The sequence below is a fragment of the Neomonachus schauinslandi genome, chromosome 1, assembly GCF_002201575.2.
Source record: "Neomonachus schauinslandi chromosome 1, ASM220157v2, whole genome shotgun sequence".
Lineage (NCBI taxonomy): Eukaryota > Metazoa > Chordata > Mammalia > Carnivora > Phocidae > Neomonachus > Neomonachus schauinslandi.
This window is the reverse complement of record NC_058403.1, coordinates 202,150,137-202,167,842: the sequence shown is the minus strand read 5'-3', so window position 1 is coordinate 202,167,842 and position 17,706 is coordinate 202,150,137. Positions and strand designations below refer to the sequence as shown.

At 53.1% G+C, this 17,706-nt stretch overlaps 2 protein-coding genes across 3 annotated transcripts in view; one reads left to right on the top strand and one right to left on the bottom strand.

Moving 5' to 3' along the window:
• Positions 1-2,441: 2,441 nt before the first annotated feature.
• MVB12A (multivesicular body subunit 12A) lies at positions 2,442-6,152 on the top strand. 2 transcript variants are annotated; one of them, XM_021683131.1, is made up of 9 exons: positions 2,443-2,639; positions 2,730-2,828; positions 2,959-3,055; positions 4,149-4,275; positions 4,601-4,720; positions 4,796-4,902; positions 5,132-5,193; positions 5,511-5,567; positions 5,766-6,152. In XM_021683131.1, the coding sequence occupies exons 1-9, from the start codon at positions 2,550-2,552 to the stop codon at positions 5,826-5,828; spliced, it is 822 nt and encodes a 273-aa protein (XP_021538806.1). In that variant the 5' UTR covers positions 2,443-2,549; the 3' UTR covers positions 5,829-6,152. The 2 variants fall into 2 exon arrangements, with proteins under 2 accessions (XP_021538807.1, XP_021538806.1); XM_021683132.1 differs by lacking the exon at positions 5,511-5,567 and having other exon boundaries at positions 2,442-2,639.
• An 8,366-nt stretch (positions 6,153-14,518) lies between these two features.
• Positions 14,519-17,706, bottom strand: part of TMEM221 (transmembrane protein 221) — a 5,205-nt gene continuing 2,017 nt past the window's right edge. The window contains exons 2-3 of the mRNA XM_021683130.1: positions 17,410-17,495; positions 14,519-14,988 (exon numbers count right to left, since the gene is read on the bottom strand). Coding sequence (XP_021538805.1) covers positions 14,519-14,988; positions 17,410-17,495 — 556 coding nt within the window. The remainder of the gene's footprint in view (positions 14,989-17,409; positions 17,496-17,706) is intronic.

Below are 17,706 nucleotides of genomic sequence, written 5' to 3'. Positions count from 1 at the left end.
AGGCAGCCCATCCGAAGGGTCCTAAAAATATCACTCTCAGAGCCTTAGGTGGCATCACTCAGATTTGGGATGGGTTCATGTGGCTTACCCCGGCTTATAGACAGGTGAGCACTCATGTACCTCAATGTGGGGAACAGAAAAAAAAAACAAAAAACAACAACACTCTAAACAGAACCAACCCAAGTACACCAGGGATATGGGATGGACATCACTGTAACATAAATCCAAATGGGACCCGATGATTGTGTGGCTCAAATCTTTGGCTTGGTTTCCACCTGGGTGGTTGGGCCGCTACACCCTGGGGTCTCCCAGAAATCTGCTCCACAGTAACAAAAGTTGCCAATCTCCCCCTCCTCAAGCGCAGATGGGCACGTTGTTTTCCACTGGTATGATCACTTGGTTGCCATGTTTGTTCCGTCCATTGGCCTGGAGGAAGTTATAGCTCACATAGACGCCCTTACTAAGTTCACCCAGTAAAGCCTTAAATGATAGCCAAAAAAGCCTGTCCTACTAAACCCTGAAATGTCCCTAATGAGAAAAGCTGTCGGCCAAATTAGGACGGACTTGGACATGATGACTGTCTTGCAAGGAGTCCACCTATGCCATTATCCAAGCAGAACGTTGTGTGTTCATATCTGATGAGTCTGCTAATGTATCATCTTTATTACAGCACATGAGGACGCATGTGAATGCCCTGAGTGATCCCACCCCCAGCTTAGGGACTTAATAAATGGATGGTTTGGATCATGGGAGTGTCCTGGTGGAAAAAATGGTTACTTATTTTGGGAGTCATTATCTCAGTCTGTGTTTTATCTCGCATGTGCTTAGATTGCTGCTGGGGTATCTGCCTCCAAGGCAGCCAGACAGCCACCAAGCAAGCCACCCCTCCATGCTAATTGAAACCCCTTCTCATTATTGGGTCACCTTTTCTAGGACGTTTGTTTCTTTTTTTCCGATTTTATTTATTTATTTGTCAGAGAGAGAGAGAGAGAGAGCACAAGCAGGGCGGAGCAGCAGGTAGAGAGAGAAGCAGGCTCCCTGCTGAGCAAGGAGTCCAATGTGGGACTTGATCCCAGGACTCTGGGATCATGACCCAAGCAGAAGGCAGATGCTAAACCGACTGAGCCACCCAGGCATCCCAGGATATTTGTTTCTTATGGGCATTGACATTTGAATGTCATATATTTTTCACATGTCACTAAGCACTCTTTTGATTTTTTCCCCCCTTCAATCATTTACATATATAAAAACCATTTTTAGCTCACGGGTCGTATAAGAGCTAGAAGTGGGCCAACCCATGATATTGCAGAAAATGGAGAAATATAGAAGAGGAGATAATACTCTGTTCCCTAATTTTCCGTATTTTCCCCTGAGGGGTGTAAAAGCATCCGTATTAAGTATTTTATATCTCATTGAAAAAACTAATTGTGTCTGGGAATCATGGAGCAGGCAGTTAGTTAGACCCGAGCTGGAGGCAAGGGCGGCGATAAATAGGTCACACATTAGAAGCCTGGGGGCTCTCTGTGGCTTTGTGGCAGCGGGCTAGTCGACCAAGAACCACAGGTACAGAACCTGTGGTCGCCTCTCCAATCTGTACCCCAGGGTGACTGCCTAGGTTCATTATAGTATATTTACACCGAGGTTTCTACCCCCACCTCACGCCCCCCTGCGGGGGAAGATGGCCACGACACTTCCGGCAAGACGCGGGAGAGCCAAAAACTCCCCCCTCCCAACCGGTAGGAGGAGTCCCTTAGATGACCGGAAACCTCAGTAGCAGACCACCGTAGCTATGCTCATAAACATAATAGGAAAAGACACCCCTATAGCCTCAGGTCAGTTGCCATTTCTGGGCCTGCCCGCTCTCCCACCTCCAGAGTGTGCGGTTCTTCATGAACTGCTTTGCGCTTGCCACCTTCCTTCTGGCTGTCTTTACTCAAGCGCGGATCCTCGGGTAAATCTTCCGTGGGGAATCCAAGAACCGAGACTCCATTCACACAACGCAGAGTCTCCCACCAGTAACATGAACAAGTCCTCAAGTTATACACAAGATTTCATGGCTCATGGCGGCCCGTATTTTTTGTTATTTAAACGAATCCTTGCATAACCCATGAAAGTTTCAGTTTAGGATGACTTCCTAGAACTAGAATTGTGCTTTTTCACATTTCTCCCCTAGAAGTCCATGCGTGTCTCTGGAGAGGCTGATGCCGCAAGGGATTCTGGGGAGCGTAGTTCTGGTTTAGGGCAAGCCCAGACTTCTGGCGCAGAGCTGGGATATCGGAAAGAGCCGGCGGTGAGAAGGTAGCGACACAATTTTCCGCAAACGTCGCTCACGGGCGCGCCTGCGCGACGTACGGGGGCGTGGCTTCCCTTTCCCACACGATTGGCCAGCTGTCTTCCGGGCACGCGCAGACGGCTCTTTTGACCCCTCCCTCCCCGCGCCTTCCCTATGGTGTCTGGGATTTGTAGTTCAGACTCCCACCCTAATTCAGCCGCGGGTCGGTGGCTCGGAGTTCCGAAGCCGTCCCCGCCTTCGGCTCTTGGCTGGGAGGATGGATCCAGGACCCGGGACCGACACGGCGCCGCTGACTGGCCTGGCCTGGTCGTCGGCCTCGGCGCCTCCGCCGCGGGGATTCAGTGCGGTGAGCGACGTCGGGGGCCCGGGGATTAGTGGGGGCAGAGGCGGCCGCGTCGGGGAAGGAGCCCGGTCCTGACTCCGGTCCACGCCCTAGATCTCCTGCACCGTGGAAGGGGCGCCCGCCAACTTCGGCAAGAGCTTCGCGCAGAAGTCTGGCTACTTTTTGTGCCTCAGTTCTTTGGGCAGCCTAGAGGTAAGGGGCGCACTCCTTCGGCATCCCCCGGGCTCCGCCCACTCCCCGTCCTTTTGCGGGGCCCTACGCCAGGCGCGCTGTCCCCGCTGCAGCGTGACTGTCGCTGTGTCCTCCCCTTCCTCCCCCTCAGAATCCGCAGGAGAATGTGGTGGCCGATATCCAGGTCCTGGTTGACAAGAGCCCCCTCCCACCGGGCTTTTCCCCGGTCTGCGACCCCCTGGACTCCAGTGAGGCCCGCGTCGGAGGTTGGGGGTGGGGTAGGGGGCCGCGTTGGGGTCCCTGTGGGTAGGACCAGGGACGGGTGGAGGGACGACAGGTGCTTGTTTTCCGAGCCTCGACCGCCCACTCGATGCACTGGGTGATGACCGGGTTGGCTGTGGAGTCGAGCCCTGTTCTGGGGCGGGGCCACATGCCCTGCCCCGCGTAAAAATGTGCCCTTGGCACAGCCTCTGACCTAGAGTAAGGGTTGTGACCTGTTTTATTACTGTTCCTGCTACATCTTACACCGTAGCCAAGCCGAACCACGGGCCATTTCCAAGCTTTTTCCTTTCCAGGCTTTTGCACACACTGTTTCCTCTGCCTGGAGCGCCCTTCCGCGACTCTTCCGGCTAGCTAATACTTGGTTTTCCTTCAGGTCTCTGCTTAGCTCCCCCTAGCCCTCTCCTCCGGCTCCTGTAGCCCTGGTGCTGCCCTCCCAGCCCTGACCGCCCGGCTTTCCAACCACCTGGCTCCCCCTGCCTCTCACTGTGACTTGTCACGTGTATTTGACTCTCAGGGTCTATCTCTTGATATTGGAGTTGGCAAACTTTTTCTGCACAGGTCCAGATAGTAAATGGTTTAGGCTTTGCGGGCCAGATAGTGTCTTGCCCCCCGCTCCTCCCTTGCCAATCCTTTAAAAACATGAAAACCATTCTTAGCTCATAAGCCCTGCAAAAGCAGATTTTGGACGTCCTTTGGCTATGGGCCAGAATTTGCTGATCTCTGGATTAGAGGACTAAGGAAAAGTGAGGTTTGCGGGGCCAGGATGGGCATTCAGTTCTGTCTGATTCCACAGATGCCCACCCTGCTGTAGGTGCTCAGGGTCACCCCATGAATGCCTCTCCATGTCACCAAAGATAAGCCTGCCCCAGCGGCTCTTAAAGGCTACATGGAGTCCCCTCCTCTGGCTCTACCATTCTTGATTTAACCGTTGACCTAAAGCTGTCCAGGGAGCTGCCTTAAACAGCGCCCTGGCGAGCATCATCCTGGAGCCATCTTTGGGCCCCTTTCGCTGCTTCTTCCCTCTTCTCACTCCCTTGCCCCCCCCCCCCCCACTCCCAGAGGCCTCTGTGTCCAAGAAGAAACGCATGTGTGTGAAGCTGATGCCCCTGGGGGCTGCAGACACGGCCGTGTTCGATGTCCGGCTGAGTGGGAAGACCAAGACGGTGCCTGGATACCTGCGAGTAGGGTAGGGCCACCCCCAGCCTCTGGCCTCCTTTGCCCTCCAGCTCCCATAACTGCCCTGCTGACCCTCAGGGACTGTCCTGAGTGCCTTCTGTCACTTCCCTGTGCCTCAATTTCCACAGGTTAAAAACAGGGCTAATTGTATCAGTCTTATAAGGTTCTTGTGAGGAGTGAGTTGATGAGTCTGAAGCACACAGTTCTGTGATCGGACCCAGCACTATTAATTCGGATGTTGCTCAGGGCGAGGGCTAAGATAGAAGGCAAATCCCCCAAAGGGCTGGGGTCATCCTCTTGGGCCAGGACCCCTCCCTACTTCTCTTTCCTTCTAGGGACATGGGGGGCTTTGCCATTTGGTGCAAGAAGGCCAAGGCCCCAAGGCCGGTGCCCAAACCCCGAGCTCTCAGCCAGGACATGCGGGGCCTCTCCCTGGACCCGCATGCCCAGCCCAGGTGAGTGCTCAGGCTTGGGAATGGGGCAGTCATGGGGGGAATTAGGCCTGACCTGCGCTGTCCTGCCTCCACCAGCAAGGGTGGCTTTCCAGAGCGGACCCTGTCCAGGGTAGGCTCTCGGGCGTCTACTCTGCGGAGAAGTGACTCCATCTATGAGGCTTCCAACCTCTACGGCATCTCAGGTGAGTGCCGAGCAAGAAACTGAGGCACTGGGGTGGGGCAAGACTGGCTCAAGGTGGGATAGGCAGGAAGGGGTGGGGCCAGGGCTGGAACCAGGCCTGGGCCTCCCCAATATTTGCAAAGACTGGGGAGAGCCTGGGGTTTGGGGCTGGGCCTCTCTGGTTGGGGTGGACCGCAGGCAGGCCGCAAGCTCCCTGTGTCTCAGCGCCTACCCTTACCTGCTTTCCTTAGCCATGGATGGTGTTCCCTTCACACTGCACCCCCGGTTCGAGGGCAAGAGCTGTGGCCCCCTGGTGAGTCTCTGCTGGGGGAGCCTGGGTCTTTCCCTGCCAGTTGCCTTCCTAGGGGTCAGGATGCAGAGGGTCATCCATGTACCCAGTGCCCCAGCACAGAGGCCCATGTTGCTGGGTTGGAGGAGGCCGGAAGCTGGAGGGTCTTAGTCACAGAATGGGGAATCGGGAGGAACAACTAGATGCTGGTGGCAGGAGGCTGTGGCAGGAAGGATGAAGGGATGTTCAGGCAAATATTGGGGGAGGCCCTCCTCGAGGATGAGGGAATGGAGTTCCAGGTTAGGGTCCCCACCCAAGACTGACCTGCCTCTGCCCACCAGGCCTTCTCTGCCTTTGCCGATCTGACCATCAAGTCGCTGGCAGATATTGAGGAGGAGGTGGGTGCGGGGCCCAGGATGGGGTGCTGGGGGACCCCCACCTTCCTGCTACCCCAGTCTCCCCCAGCCACACCCCATCTCCCAAGGGCTGGAGCTCGCTAAGTCCCTAATTGTCTTCACCCACTCACCATTCCTCAGGCACCGCTGTGGCCCCTCACTCACTCTGTGTTCTCCTTGCCCCCAACACTGCCCCCCCAGTATAACTACGGCTTCGTGGTGGAGAAGACAGCAGCTGCACGCCTACCCCCCAGCGTCTCGTAGCTCTTGGTCAGCCCCAGGGAAGAGCCCCCTGCCCGACACCCCCACCACCCCAGGACTGGCAGCCACCCCGCCCTGCAGCATCTTGGGAACCTTGGCGGCGCAGGGCGTTCTAGAGCCTCAGCCACCCAACAGAGCCACAGCCCTGGAGAAGGAGCAGGACCGACCGGTCTGCTTGGTGATGGGGTCTCTCGCCCCCGGGGCCCTGCAGGGCAGGGGTGGGGGCTGGACGGAAACCAGTGCCTTCAAGTCATTTGTGTCAAAACTCTCTGGTGCCTGGAGGCCACGCGGGCGTCCTCCTGGCAATAAACACCACCCTGTGCCCACTGTCTGGAGTCCCGATCCTGGCTGCGGGTCCTCTGTGGCTCGAGGTCTTTGCCACGCACACCCAGCACGAGTCATGGGCAGATGCCCACCCAGTAAGCAAAATCGGGGAGGGGAGGCAGCACTGCTGCCCCTCCCAGAATATTCCGCAGAGGGGGAGACAGGCTCAGTGTGTGACTGAGTGGGTTTGTAGATCACAGAGAAGACCGGGTCTGCCCCTCCATCACTGCTCGTAGCAGGAATAATAGTTTCAGTTACGTTTAGATCGTGGGGAGGGGATCAAATCCCCAGCACCTGATGCACAGTATCTCGTTTGGTGTTCCCACACCCCGCTATGAAGCCCTGGTTTTGCGCATCTTACAGATAGGGAAACTGAGGCAGGGGCAGCTAAGGTCACAGCTGAGATGTTCTTTTTTTAAAGATTGTATTTATTTGGGAGAGAGAGAGTGAGCATGAGCAGGGGGAGGGGCAGAGGGACAAGCACACTTCCCTCTGAGTACGGAGCTGGATGTGGGGCTTGATCCCAGGACCCTGAGATCATGACCTGAGCCGAAGGCAAAAGAAGCTTAACCACCGGAGCCACCCAGGTGCTCCCACAGCTGAGATTTGAATCCAGAGCCTGCTCTCTTCACCTTCAAGCTGTTCTATGTGTCTTTTTGCTCTGCTCTGTGATGGATACATTCAGTCAATTCTCATTATTCACTGTCCTTAGGTTCTATAATGTTGCAGTGAAAACTGAGTCAGGGAATACTGGATTCCGCAGCAAATACAGAAGTAGGTTCCTGCAAGCCTTTGGTCACATTTTTCTCAAGCAATCAATCCGTGACCTTGTTTTGTGTGTGTTTCAAGACACCTTGTTTAATACATACTGCTGATTGGTTAACATTGAACTCCTGACCATCTGAGCTATAACTCATGCCTGAACAAAGCTCATCTAACACACATTTTCTCCAGGGGCACATTCCAGCCTTCTTGCATTCGGGGAGAGGCAACACTAAGCACTATGCTTGGAGACCTTTTTTTTTTTTTCATTTACTTGAGAGAGAGAGAGAGCCAGTGAGAGAGACAGCACCAGTGGGGAGAGGGGCAGAGGGAGAGGGAGAAGCAGGCTTCCCGCTGAGCAGGGAGCCTGATGCAGGGCTCAATCCCAGGCCCCTGGGACCATGACCTGAGCCGAAGGCAGACACTTAACCGACTGAGCCACCCAGGCACCCCTGCAGACCTTTTTAAATAGCAAAATTGCCAACGAAAAAGCACAAAAATGTGAAAAATGTGCCACTAGATAGACCATAAAAAGGCCACCTCTTCACAGTCCAAGCTAAAGCAAGTTGGCGGAGCGTCACCGCATCCCACCTCAACAGGAACCATGTGCCTCGGTGATTCACATTTCCCCCTGCTCTGTGCATGTCCCTGAATGACCACAAAGTGCTGCAAATACTGGTTTGGGGGTGGCAGCTCTTAGCGTGGGACTCACAAATACAGGATCTAAGCATAATGGGGTGGACCGATTTGTAAATTAACGACCCCAGACTCACACCGTTTTTTTCCCACGCCCGCGCTTCTTCCTTTTCTGCTTTGTCCACCCTAGGTGCCCGTAGCGTCAGGTGGCCCAGGTTCTGCTGCAGTCAGGAACGTCCCCGGATCTCTGTGGCTTAGAAAGACTAAGGCTTCTTTCTCATTCGTACCACGTGCCCACGGCTGGGCAGCAACAGACTCTGCTGGTCACGATCTCTGAGACCTGCCCGAAGGTGCTGCCACCGTCTTGCCGCAGCACTGGGGACAGGCTCAGGAAGCTCTTGCCCTGTCAGTGAAATACCCTGGCCTGTAAGTGCCTCGTTGGAGCTCTGCTCACAGATCACTGGCCAGAACGTGCCCCACTGGGCCCCCGGAAGGGGCGTACGGCCCACCCGGGGACTTGTATCTAACGGCACCGTCCTGGGAGTCTGAGGGGGCAGATCCTGTCCTGCTCTGGGGTCAGAGGAAAGCAGAATGGCCCTGTCCTGGGAGTCTGAGAGGAGAGAGAGCAAGCCGTCCTGGAGAGGGGGGACCAGGCGAAGCTGCGCAAAATGTGCCCCCTCCCCCGTATAGTGCAGCTGCCTTGGGAAAACTAGGCCTTTGGTGCTGAGACATCTCCCCACCTCTCCCCTCTCTGGGCACAGCTGCCACCCGCCGGTCCCGCCCAGGCTGCTCTGGCGCCGGCCGTGGAATCTGATCTGGCCGGGAAGCAAAGGCTGTTTGTTCTCCCTGGTCACCCTCTTGGCCATCCTGAAACCAGCTCTGGATCGCTTTTCAGGGCATCCTTTGGGTGACCAGGGGCCCCCAGAGGAGCCGTCCTGGCCCCGGATCTGACTGGACTTGCTGGTATTGCTAGGCCAATGACCCGGCAAAATCCCAACCCTCTGAGCTCCACGGGGCCCGAGGACAGCCTGGGGAAGTGCGGGCTCACCTCGGAGCCCACCCACCCACGCCCGATTTGGGCCACATCAATCCTGACTGCCATGGCTGAGCTTACGCCATCTTGGGCTACACAGGAGGGAGCCAAAGTTTTATCCTTCCTGCCTTTGGCTTGCTCCCACCTGAGACAGGTGTCATAGGGCGAGATGAGGTCCCAGCTCCACCGCTCACTCACTGGTGACCTTGAGCAGTGGCTTAACCTCTCTATTCCTCAGTTTCTCCATCTTTACAATGGGTATCTCAATGGGCCTTACCCCAGCGCAGCTCTGAGGGGGAATGCACGCGTCCCTTGACTGCTCTACTGACTTGCAGAAACACTTCCCATTCCTGAAAGGCCTTCCCAGCCGAATGGTTTCTGGACTGCAAAGTCCAAGCAGGTGCCTGGGGGATGCAACCCCCAGTGGCCTCTGCTAGTGCAAAATCCACACTTTCTGTGTTCAAATGTTGCTGAGTCCAGCTGTGGCCCCTTCTGCTCTCTCTACCCCTCGATTAGAGCACCCACCTGGGCCAGATTCAAACATCCCCTTGCCACCCCCCTTCAAGCCCCCTAAAGCTACTGGGTTCTACCTCATCATTCAACCTGCCTGCTCTTGAACTTGATAGAAGTGTCATGCCCTAACGAGTTCTTTTCTGAGTCTGGCTAATTTTGCTCAATATCATGTCTGTGACATTTATCTAGGGTGTTGCCTGTATGAATAATTCCTTCTTTTTCATTGCTGAATAATTCCTTTCTTTTTCGTTGCTGAGTCCACTGCATGGATATACTAGTCTGTTCACCTGTTCCCCCGCTGCTAAATGTCTCCCGTCCGTGGCCACTGAGCAAAACCACCCTGAGTACTCTTGTACATGTCTTTGGAGGAACACGCACTCATTCCTGTTGTGTAAATGCCCCGAGTGGAGATTGTGGGTGGTAGGCGAGGCCTATGTTCGGCTTTCACAGATGCAGTCGAGCAGATTTCCAAGGCTGTTGTACCAATTTACCCTCCCACTCACAATGAATGAGAGTTCCAGTGACCCCATGTCTTCACCAACACTCGGCATTGTCAGTTGTGTTAATTTTGGCCATTTGTCTTGCCAGAGCTTGAATTCCTTCGCTGTTCTGCACACTCTTGCCGGCTTAGAGATCCTAACTGAAAACAGCTGATTTGTGCTGTATGGAAAACACCCCATTCTCATCTTGCTTATCCACCTGCCCTTTTTACTTGTCTTTGAACAGAGCCTGAAGAGAATTTATGAGACGTGAGGTAGCCTCTGAGGTGGTCCCCAAAGACCATGGTGTTCCGGTGTTCAGGCCTCTGTAATCCCCTCCCTTGGGTATGGGCTGGACCTAGTGACTCACTTCTAACCAACCGAATACAGCAAGGGTGATGGGGTGTCACTTCCATGATTAGGTTCTAAAAGACCGTGACTTCCGACTGGTTGCAGGCTCTCTTGCTGGCTTTGCTAAAGCACACTGGCCTATAAAGAGGCCCATGTGTCACGGGACTGAGGGCGGCCTCTTACCAACAGCCAGAAAGGAACCCCCAGTTCCACAGCTTGTAGGGGATGGATGGACTCCTGCCAACAACGACAAAGGGCACTTGGAAGGAGATCCCGCCCCCGTCGAACCCGGACTGCAGTCTGAAGGGGAGGACTCAGTTGAGCCAGGCCCAGATTCCTGACCCACAGAAACTGTCAGATAATAAATGGGTGTTGTTTTGAGCGGCTAACTTTGGGGGATGATTTATTATGCAGCAAGAGCTAACGGATACAAACGCAAAGGATATTGAAGTCAGGGAAAGAAAACGTGCTGGACTTTCAGGTAGTATTTATGTGATTCTTGCTCCATTCATCCTAATCAACTCAGTTTTGCATCTCGGGTCTTCTTCTGAGCCTAAGGTCGAATTTGCACTGTACCTAGAACCGTCCTGAGATGGAGGGCTCATGAGGTCCTTTCGAAATTCTTATTTCATCTGAAATATGTTTTAAAGTATGTTCATGAAGTGTTTTCTGGGGTGTGTATGGAGGGGGAATATGCCCCTTGTTGTGCTGAGCAATTTCCTTCAAGGTGGCATCTGGCCTTCCATTCCAAATGTCACCAGCACAGAGGACCCCAGCTCCACTCTGCCACTTTCAGTAGATTGCATGCGTAGAACTAAAGAAGAGAGATGGGTTGTATCAAGGGGACAACAACAGCGATGCTTGTGTGAGTTAGGCAGGGTATTTGGCCCATGGTGGGCTCCCAAAACTCCATAGTTCTTCTCAACCGGAAATAGTGTGGTTAAGTGCTTTCAGTATCTCCCACTGTACCTGCTGTTGAAAAATGCTTACACAGCTGGAGCAGATGTTCTCTGTGCCTCACTCCCATTCACCCCCTCCATGTTCATCTCTCCATGATGAATGTCATTCCCAGCAAATATCTCCAACCCTGCCTGGGGCCTCCTTTGGCCACAGGGGTGTGTCCAGCTGGTGCACAGGGAAGACCAGAAGTGTGAGGGGTTAATCTCTCTAGAAGCAGCTCTCAGCCAATACCTGATGGAGGTCATAGGATAAACACCCCAGTGTGGGGACCACTCTGCTGTGTGTGCTTTATGGTGTCTCCCGGAGGTCCCTAGCAGCATGGAGCCTCAATTGCCCACAGTACTGTCTGCTCCTTGGTGTCCCCGAAGGGCTCTAGGGCTTCCTGAGGTACCCTCCCACATAAACAAACCACATCCCCCAAATCATCTCAAGGTCTGGTTCTGATGATCCCAATCCAAGGCAACATCTTTGAGAGATATCATCCATTCTCTAATCATACCAGGATGCCGACAGCTGCTGGTTTTTGCATGGCCCGTGGAATTAATGGAGACATCAATATCTTTTCTGATTTGGTCCTCATCGCTGTGTTTGGTGGAGGGGAGGAGGCCACCTTATTTTGTAAAGGAAACTAAAGTGGCAGGTCGCATGACTGTTCCCTGAGCCAGGTCTGTCCCAGCTCCTGGAGGACACAGAGCAACCTGAGCATTTGGCTCCAGCCCCAGGACCAGCCTCATCCCCTCTCACCTGATTCTGGCTGAGATATGAGGATGCTTGGTGTCCCTTCCAGGGCAGAGACGGCAAGGGGGGTAGGTTTCGACTGGGCTATGGGCAGCGCTCCCAGCTGGCCCTCCAAGCTGGAACCTTGCATAGTTTTCAGGGCTCCTATTCTGGGTCCCATGAGGATGAGCAGGGGTCACACAAGAGTGAGGCTAGCAAGCTCGAGGGGTGCAACATTTAAGGAGCTCATTTTAGTTCGGGGGCCCACCTGCCCCTGCAGGAGCCTGAGATCAAGTGCCTCCTTAAATTTGTCTTGATTGAGGTGAAATTCACATAACACAGAATTCACATCTTAAAGCATACAATTCAGTAGCATTTAGTACACGGACAATGTTGTGCAAGCATTACTCCTGTCTAGTTCCAGAACATTTCTATCACCCAGAAAGGAAACCCCGTCCTCATGAGCAATCACTCCCCATCCCACTCCCCCAGCCCCTGGCACCCACTAATCTGCTCCATCTCTATGGATCTGCCTGTTCTGGATGTTCCATATACGTGGAATCACACACTATGTGGCCTTTTGTGTGTGACTTCTTTCACTCGGCATGATGTTTTTGAGCTTCATCCATATGTAGCATGGGTCAGTGCTTGGTCCCTTTTCATGGCTGAGTAACATTCCATTGCATGGATTGATCACATTTTTTATCCGCTTATCTGTTGATGGACATTTGGGTTGTTTCCACCTTTTGGGAGTTATGACTAGTGCTGCTATGAATGTGTTTGTAGAAGAATTTGTTTGAATACCTGTTTTCAATTCTTTCAGGTCTCCAATTTTGCACCTGCACCCTAGTCCTGGCCCTGGGGATGAGGCTGAGGGGTCCAGCTTCTGGTTCCCCTGCCCAGTTCAGGAGATGAGGTGCTGTTCGCTGGCAGATAGCCGTGGTCCTTCCTCCTCATTCTCCTCTCCCACAGCCCGGAGTCCTGGGGGCCTGCCCTGTTCCAGGGGATTCTCAGAAACGGCAATTCCCGGTGTTTCTCAGGAACCTGCTCTGTCCTGGAGCCCTCTGTGATGGGGTAACGAGGTTCCAGCCATCACCACCATGTGGCCTCACTTCCTGGGCCTCAGTTTCCCCATCTGTAAGTGGGGTTGTCCTGAAGATTAACTGAGGCCAGGAAAGTGCCTGGCACATGCCTGCAGAACCAGGCATGTGATAAAGACGTGACATTTATTTATTTGTTTTTTAAAGTAAGTTCTATGCCCAACATGGGGCTTGAACTCATGACCCCGAGATCAAGAGTCGCACGTTCTACAGACTGAGCCAGACAGGTGCCCCGACATTTATTCTTATTTGATCCTTTTCATTGATATTTCTTATGTTCCCCGAGAACCCATGCTTACTGGGTGCCACGTGGGACGTGTCAGGCGCCACGTGGGACGTTCATGTGTGTTATCTCTTCCCTCCACTCCACCAGCAAGGAGGTCTGCACAGCTTCCCGGCGGCTCTGGGAGGAGGCAGCTGAAGTCAGAGTTGGTTGGCCACTCAGGTCTGCGTGTATTGGATCAGCAGGGTCCCTGCCAGGGTCAGGCTTGGGGGACCAGCCCCCCAGCTGAGCGCTGTCACCGCTTTGTCCATTGGAAAGGGTCCTAGGGGGGCTTTAAGGTACTTTGTGGCTGAGCTGTCTCCTCTCCCTGGGCCTCAGAGTGCCTGTGTAGCCCAGGAAGGGATGCACTGGGAGAATTCTGGGGACATCTGTCCATTTGGGGTGAGGGTGGAGGCCAGGCATCCCCACCCCCGGTGAAATTTATATGCATGAAGATTTATATACATGGGTCCCCGACTAGGGTCTACAAGAAGTACACCCTTGCCCCCTACTCTGCCTCCCCACCCCATTCCTGTCATCCCACCCATTACCCCGGGCCTGGGTTTGACCACACAGCATGTTTGGATGTGGCTCAAGTGACAAAGGAGATAGCGAGGGTCAGAGTTTATTTGAGGGTCGTGTGGGATGGGAGTGGGGCTAGGGCCTCTGGAGATCCCCGGGGCTCTGAGTTATCCACTCTAAGCCTTGGCAGTTTCGTGAGCCCCAGAAGGTGGCCATCAACCCACCTTTTCCTGCCACCAGGGGCCCAGACTGACGACAGCACAGGTGGACATGCACTGAGGACCAACTGTGCACAGGCACCTGGAATGGAGCCCTAGGAGGGGGGAACCGCTTATGTCCCCATTTTATAGAGGAGGAAACTGAGACACAGAGCAGCAAAGCCCTCAGCCAGGGGCCCACAGCCAGAAGGCTGGGTTCAGCCCTCCAGGTGCCCCTGTGGCCCTGGGCCACTCTGAGCTCAGCACACACAGATTTCAAATGCTCACAGCCCGGAAGAAGTCGCAGAGTCTGAGACTTGTACTGTCAGCAGCATGGGGGTTACAGAACCCTGGTTCGAATCCTGACTCTGACGCTCAGTACTGGCCATGGGACTCCTGGTGAGTCACTGCCCCTCTCTGGACCTCGGTTTCCTCATCTGTAAAACGGATGGAGACATTTAGAGAACCACTGTTTAAGCCCGACCCTCCCCTCCTGCCTCTAACATCTGGACAGCTACATTTCCCAGCCTCCCCTGCCCAGAGATGTGGTCATGTGACTCTGTTCTCGCCAGTGAGGTATAAGCAGGAGGGTCCCAAGGCCTCCCAGGAAGATTTCCAGAAAATTCTGAGCACCCCCTGGCCTCAGCCTTTCCCTCTGAGAGAGGAGGTGAAGCCTGGAGCCCTGGCAGCCATTTTGTGCCATGAAGCCACCTTGAGGACGCAAGCCAGGGATGCTGAGAAATCAAGTCCTACTGCTACTGTGGCTGAGCCTGGACTATCTTTACAGAGTCCTCTTCCTGCTGCCTGACACCAGGTCTCTATCCCTGATCCCTGCATTCACACCAGTGTGGAGTCCTTCCCTGAGCCCCCTGGCCGGTGGCCTAGCATGCTGCGCATCTCGTGGGTCACCCCTTCCCAGTGCCCCCTGCCAACCGACAGTGTCCGGTGCATGTAGGATAAAGGCAGGCTGGTCTCCCGGCCTCCCCCCATGGCTACAGGTGCTGTAGCAGCGAACGTGGGTCTAAGGGGGCCCCCAGGTTCTGGGAAGGATGAGTAGGGGGTCCGGCGGTGGGTACCCTGCTGGGGTGGAGCCCCGGGGCTGGCCTTGGAGACTCTAGCAGGGTGGACAGGGTCGTCTTCAACGTGCGGTGGGGACAGTTCATGGAGACCGCGGCGGGTGGCCCGGGCAGCTCGGAGCAGAGTGTGGGTCAGCGCCGCCACCAGGACCAGAGCACCCACTCCAAGGATGGAGGCGGCTGCTGCACCTGTCTCGATCTCAAAGAGCAGCAGGGCATAGATGGACAATGCTGGGGAAAGAAATGGCTCTCACTTACTCAGTCAACAAACGTTTGCTCCCCAAGCCCTGGGAGAGCTCTCCCAAACAGAGGGCAGTCACAGAAACCCATACATGATAGGCACACAGCTTAACTATCTAATCCTCTCACACCATCGTCACATGCATTTTACCATAAAACGGTAAATTTTATGTTATGCATACTTGACCACAACTAAAACAACCCGGATCTCAGACTTCCTGAGTCCCGTGATTAACTTTCAGTGAATCACAGCCCCTCTCTGGCCTCAGTTTGCTGGTCTGAACAAGATGGTTGGTGACCTGACCTTGAGGACCGATCTGTACTAGTTTTCTGTTGACTTGTGCAGCGCCCAGTTGGCATCATTCTTTTTGATGAGGACTGTCCTGTGCATTGTAGGATATTTAGCAGCTTCTACCCACTAGATGCAGTAGCATTCTCCCCCTTCCCTGTCTTGACAACCAAAAACGTCTCCAGATATTGCCAGATGTCCCCTGGATCAGCAGAATCTGTTCCCATTGAGAACCACGGGTCCAGTCCCTACCCTCACCCTGATCGCTAATGTAGGAGCACGGACCCACCTCTCCGGCATCATGGATGTGTATGATACTAGGCTTGGCCAATCAGAGCATTGCTTCCCCTGGTTGTCGTGATTGGTGCAGAGCTAGCACATGACCCAAGCCCAGCCAATCAGAGCCAGCCCTGGGACTTCAGACTGGGCTATGGGTAGGGAGGAATTTTCTTACTGGAGCAGCGGGAGAATTGGTTGAAGAGAAGCCCAGAGTGGGATGGAAGCTTTCTTGGCACTTTGCTGGCTGTTTTTATGCTTTCTCCAGCTCTGTACTCTTGCTTTTAAGATGCCACACTGCATCATGTTTGACATATTAAAGTGAGGCCAAGGTCTTTTTTTTTTTTTTTTTTGCTCTAAACATTTTTGAAAAGGTTTTTTCAATTATTCTTTTGGCTCTGGCTAGCAATGAATGGATGATTGGATGATTGGCTGGATGTGCTTGGGAATTCTTGCTGAGTGAGGTCACCTAACCTCAAAAGGAATCTAAATGGGAGCTGAACAAATTCTTAATTTAACACTTAATGAGGCTGACATAGTTACCTTTTTTTTTTTCTCTTTGTGAGTTTTCTTGTATACTAGAATGAGGATATCTTATTCTCCAAGTCTCCAACACTTTTTTTGCCAGCCTGGGAAAAGGCTCAAGGTTATAGGCATTATGTTGAAAGCACTTACAGATACAGGCATCTTTCCCAGAGGATAGCAGGTGAAGAGGTGAAACAAGAGGCATTTCCGATTACCTTGTTGAGCACCTAGAACCAGCTGCACCTGAGGCCAAACACCCCCGATCTTTACAGATACATGAGTCACCTCATCCACTCTCTTTTTAAAAAAACTCACAGCTGGCGCATTTTATTAAGTCAAACAGCAAAAGTTATGCAGAGTTCCCTGCACTTTATATACCCATATATACCTTTATATTCCCATAATGAACCCTAGGCTCACATCTCACAAATAAATAATTTAAATATCTCTTCTAAACTTCTATTTTTCTGTTGTAGGAATAATAATAATAAAAAAGACAGTAATAGCAAATCCCTTCTTTTTCATTCAGCGGAATATTTTCTTCTTCCAGGAAAACGGGTTGTTTATAAGGGTCCCCGTGGTCTATGTATGATTCAGCACTGAGTCTGCAGCACCATCAACACATCTTTCAAGATTAGAACAAAATATAAAATGTCAGGAGTCTCTTTAAAGAAACTTGATGATTTGGTTCCTTTACTGGCAAGTGTGGGTGAGAGAATGTTGATCTAAGAAAAGTTATTACAGGTCAGGGAAGGGAAGACTGTGCGCTGTGTCCTTCTGGTACCCACATTATTAGTTTTTGTTTTGCTTCATGTTTTGGGATTTACACTGCATTTCTGGTTTATAAAGCATTTTTTTTTTTAAACCTAAGCCATTCTTGAGCTGGAGGTTCTGATATTTGTAACCAAACAGCTTTTTACTAAGACCAACCTGTGAAACACTATCTCCAGAAAACCACCAAGGACATGAAAACTTTTGTTCAAACCAAATGTAGGAAACTGAAGAATCAAGAATGTTCTGAAGACAATACAACTTATGGAACCCCCACTGGGGTCAGATGCCACGTATGGGCTTTCACAGGGACTAACCCAGAATCCCCTCAGCAATTCTAGAAGGCAGGGATGTATGCATCCCCACTGTACTGATGAGGAAACTGGGACACAGTGGGAATCTGCCCAAGGTCCCAGAGCACGAAAGTGTCAGAGCCGAGAGTCGAACACAGGCAGACTGGCTCTGGAGAGCTGACTTCAGTTATGGGGTCGTTACCCCCGGCCACCCCCGCCCAGGGCTCTACACCCCATATTCTATTCCCCGGCACGCACCTGCTAAGTAGACAGAGACCCCACAGCAGAAAAGGCCAAGGGCCACGTGTCTGAGGAGGCGGCAGTCATAGAGAAACCAGTCAGACCTGGGAGGGAGGGGGGTAGGAAGAAAACGGGTTCAGGGGGTGAAGCTGGTGGAGGAAGGCCACGGAGGAGAGGGAGGGAGAGTGGCCCAGCTTTGGGGGACCTGAGATCTATGTGAGGACCCATCCATCCATCCATCCATCCATCCATCTACCCCCTCATCCATCCTTCCAGGTAAATGTCCATTACCATTTACCATCTACCCATCCGCAT

Coding starts and splice junctions, on each gene's coding strand:
- MVB12A (XM_021683131.1), top strand. CDS start 2,550: ATGGATCCAGGACCCGGGACCGACACGGCGCCGCTGACTGGCCTGGCC. Junction 4,721..4,795: donor GACCCGCATGCCCAGCCCAG/GTGAGTGCTCAG, acceptor TGCCTCCACCAG/CAAGGGTGGCTTTCCAGAGC. Junction 5,568..5,765: donor TGGCAGATATTGAGGAGGAG/GTGGGTGCGGGG, acceptor CTGCCCCCCCAG/TATAACTACGGCTTCGTGGT.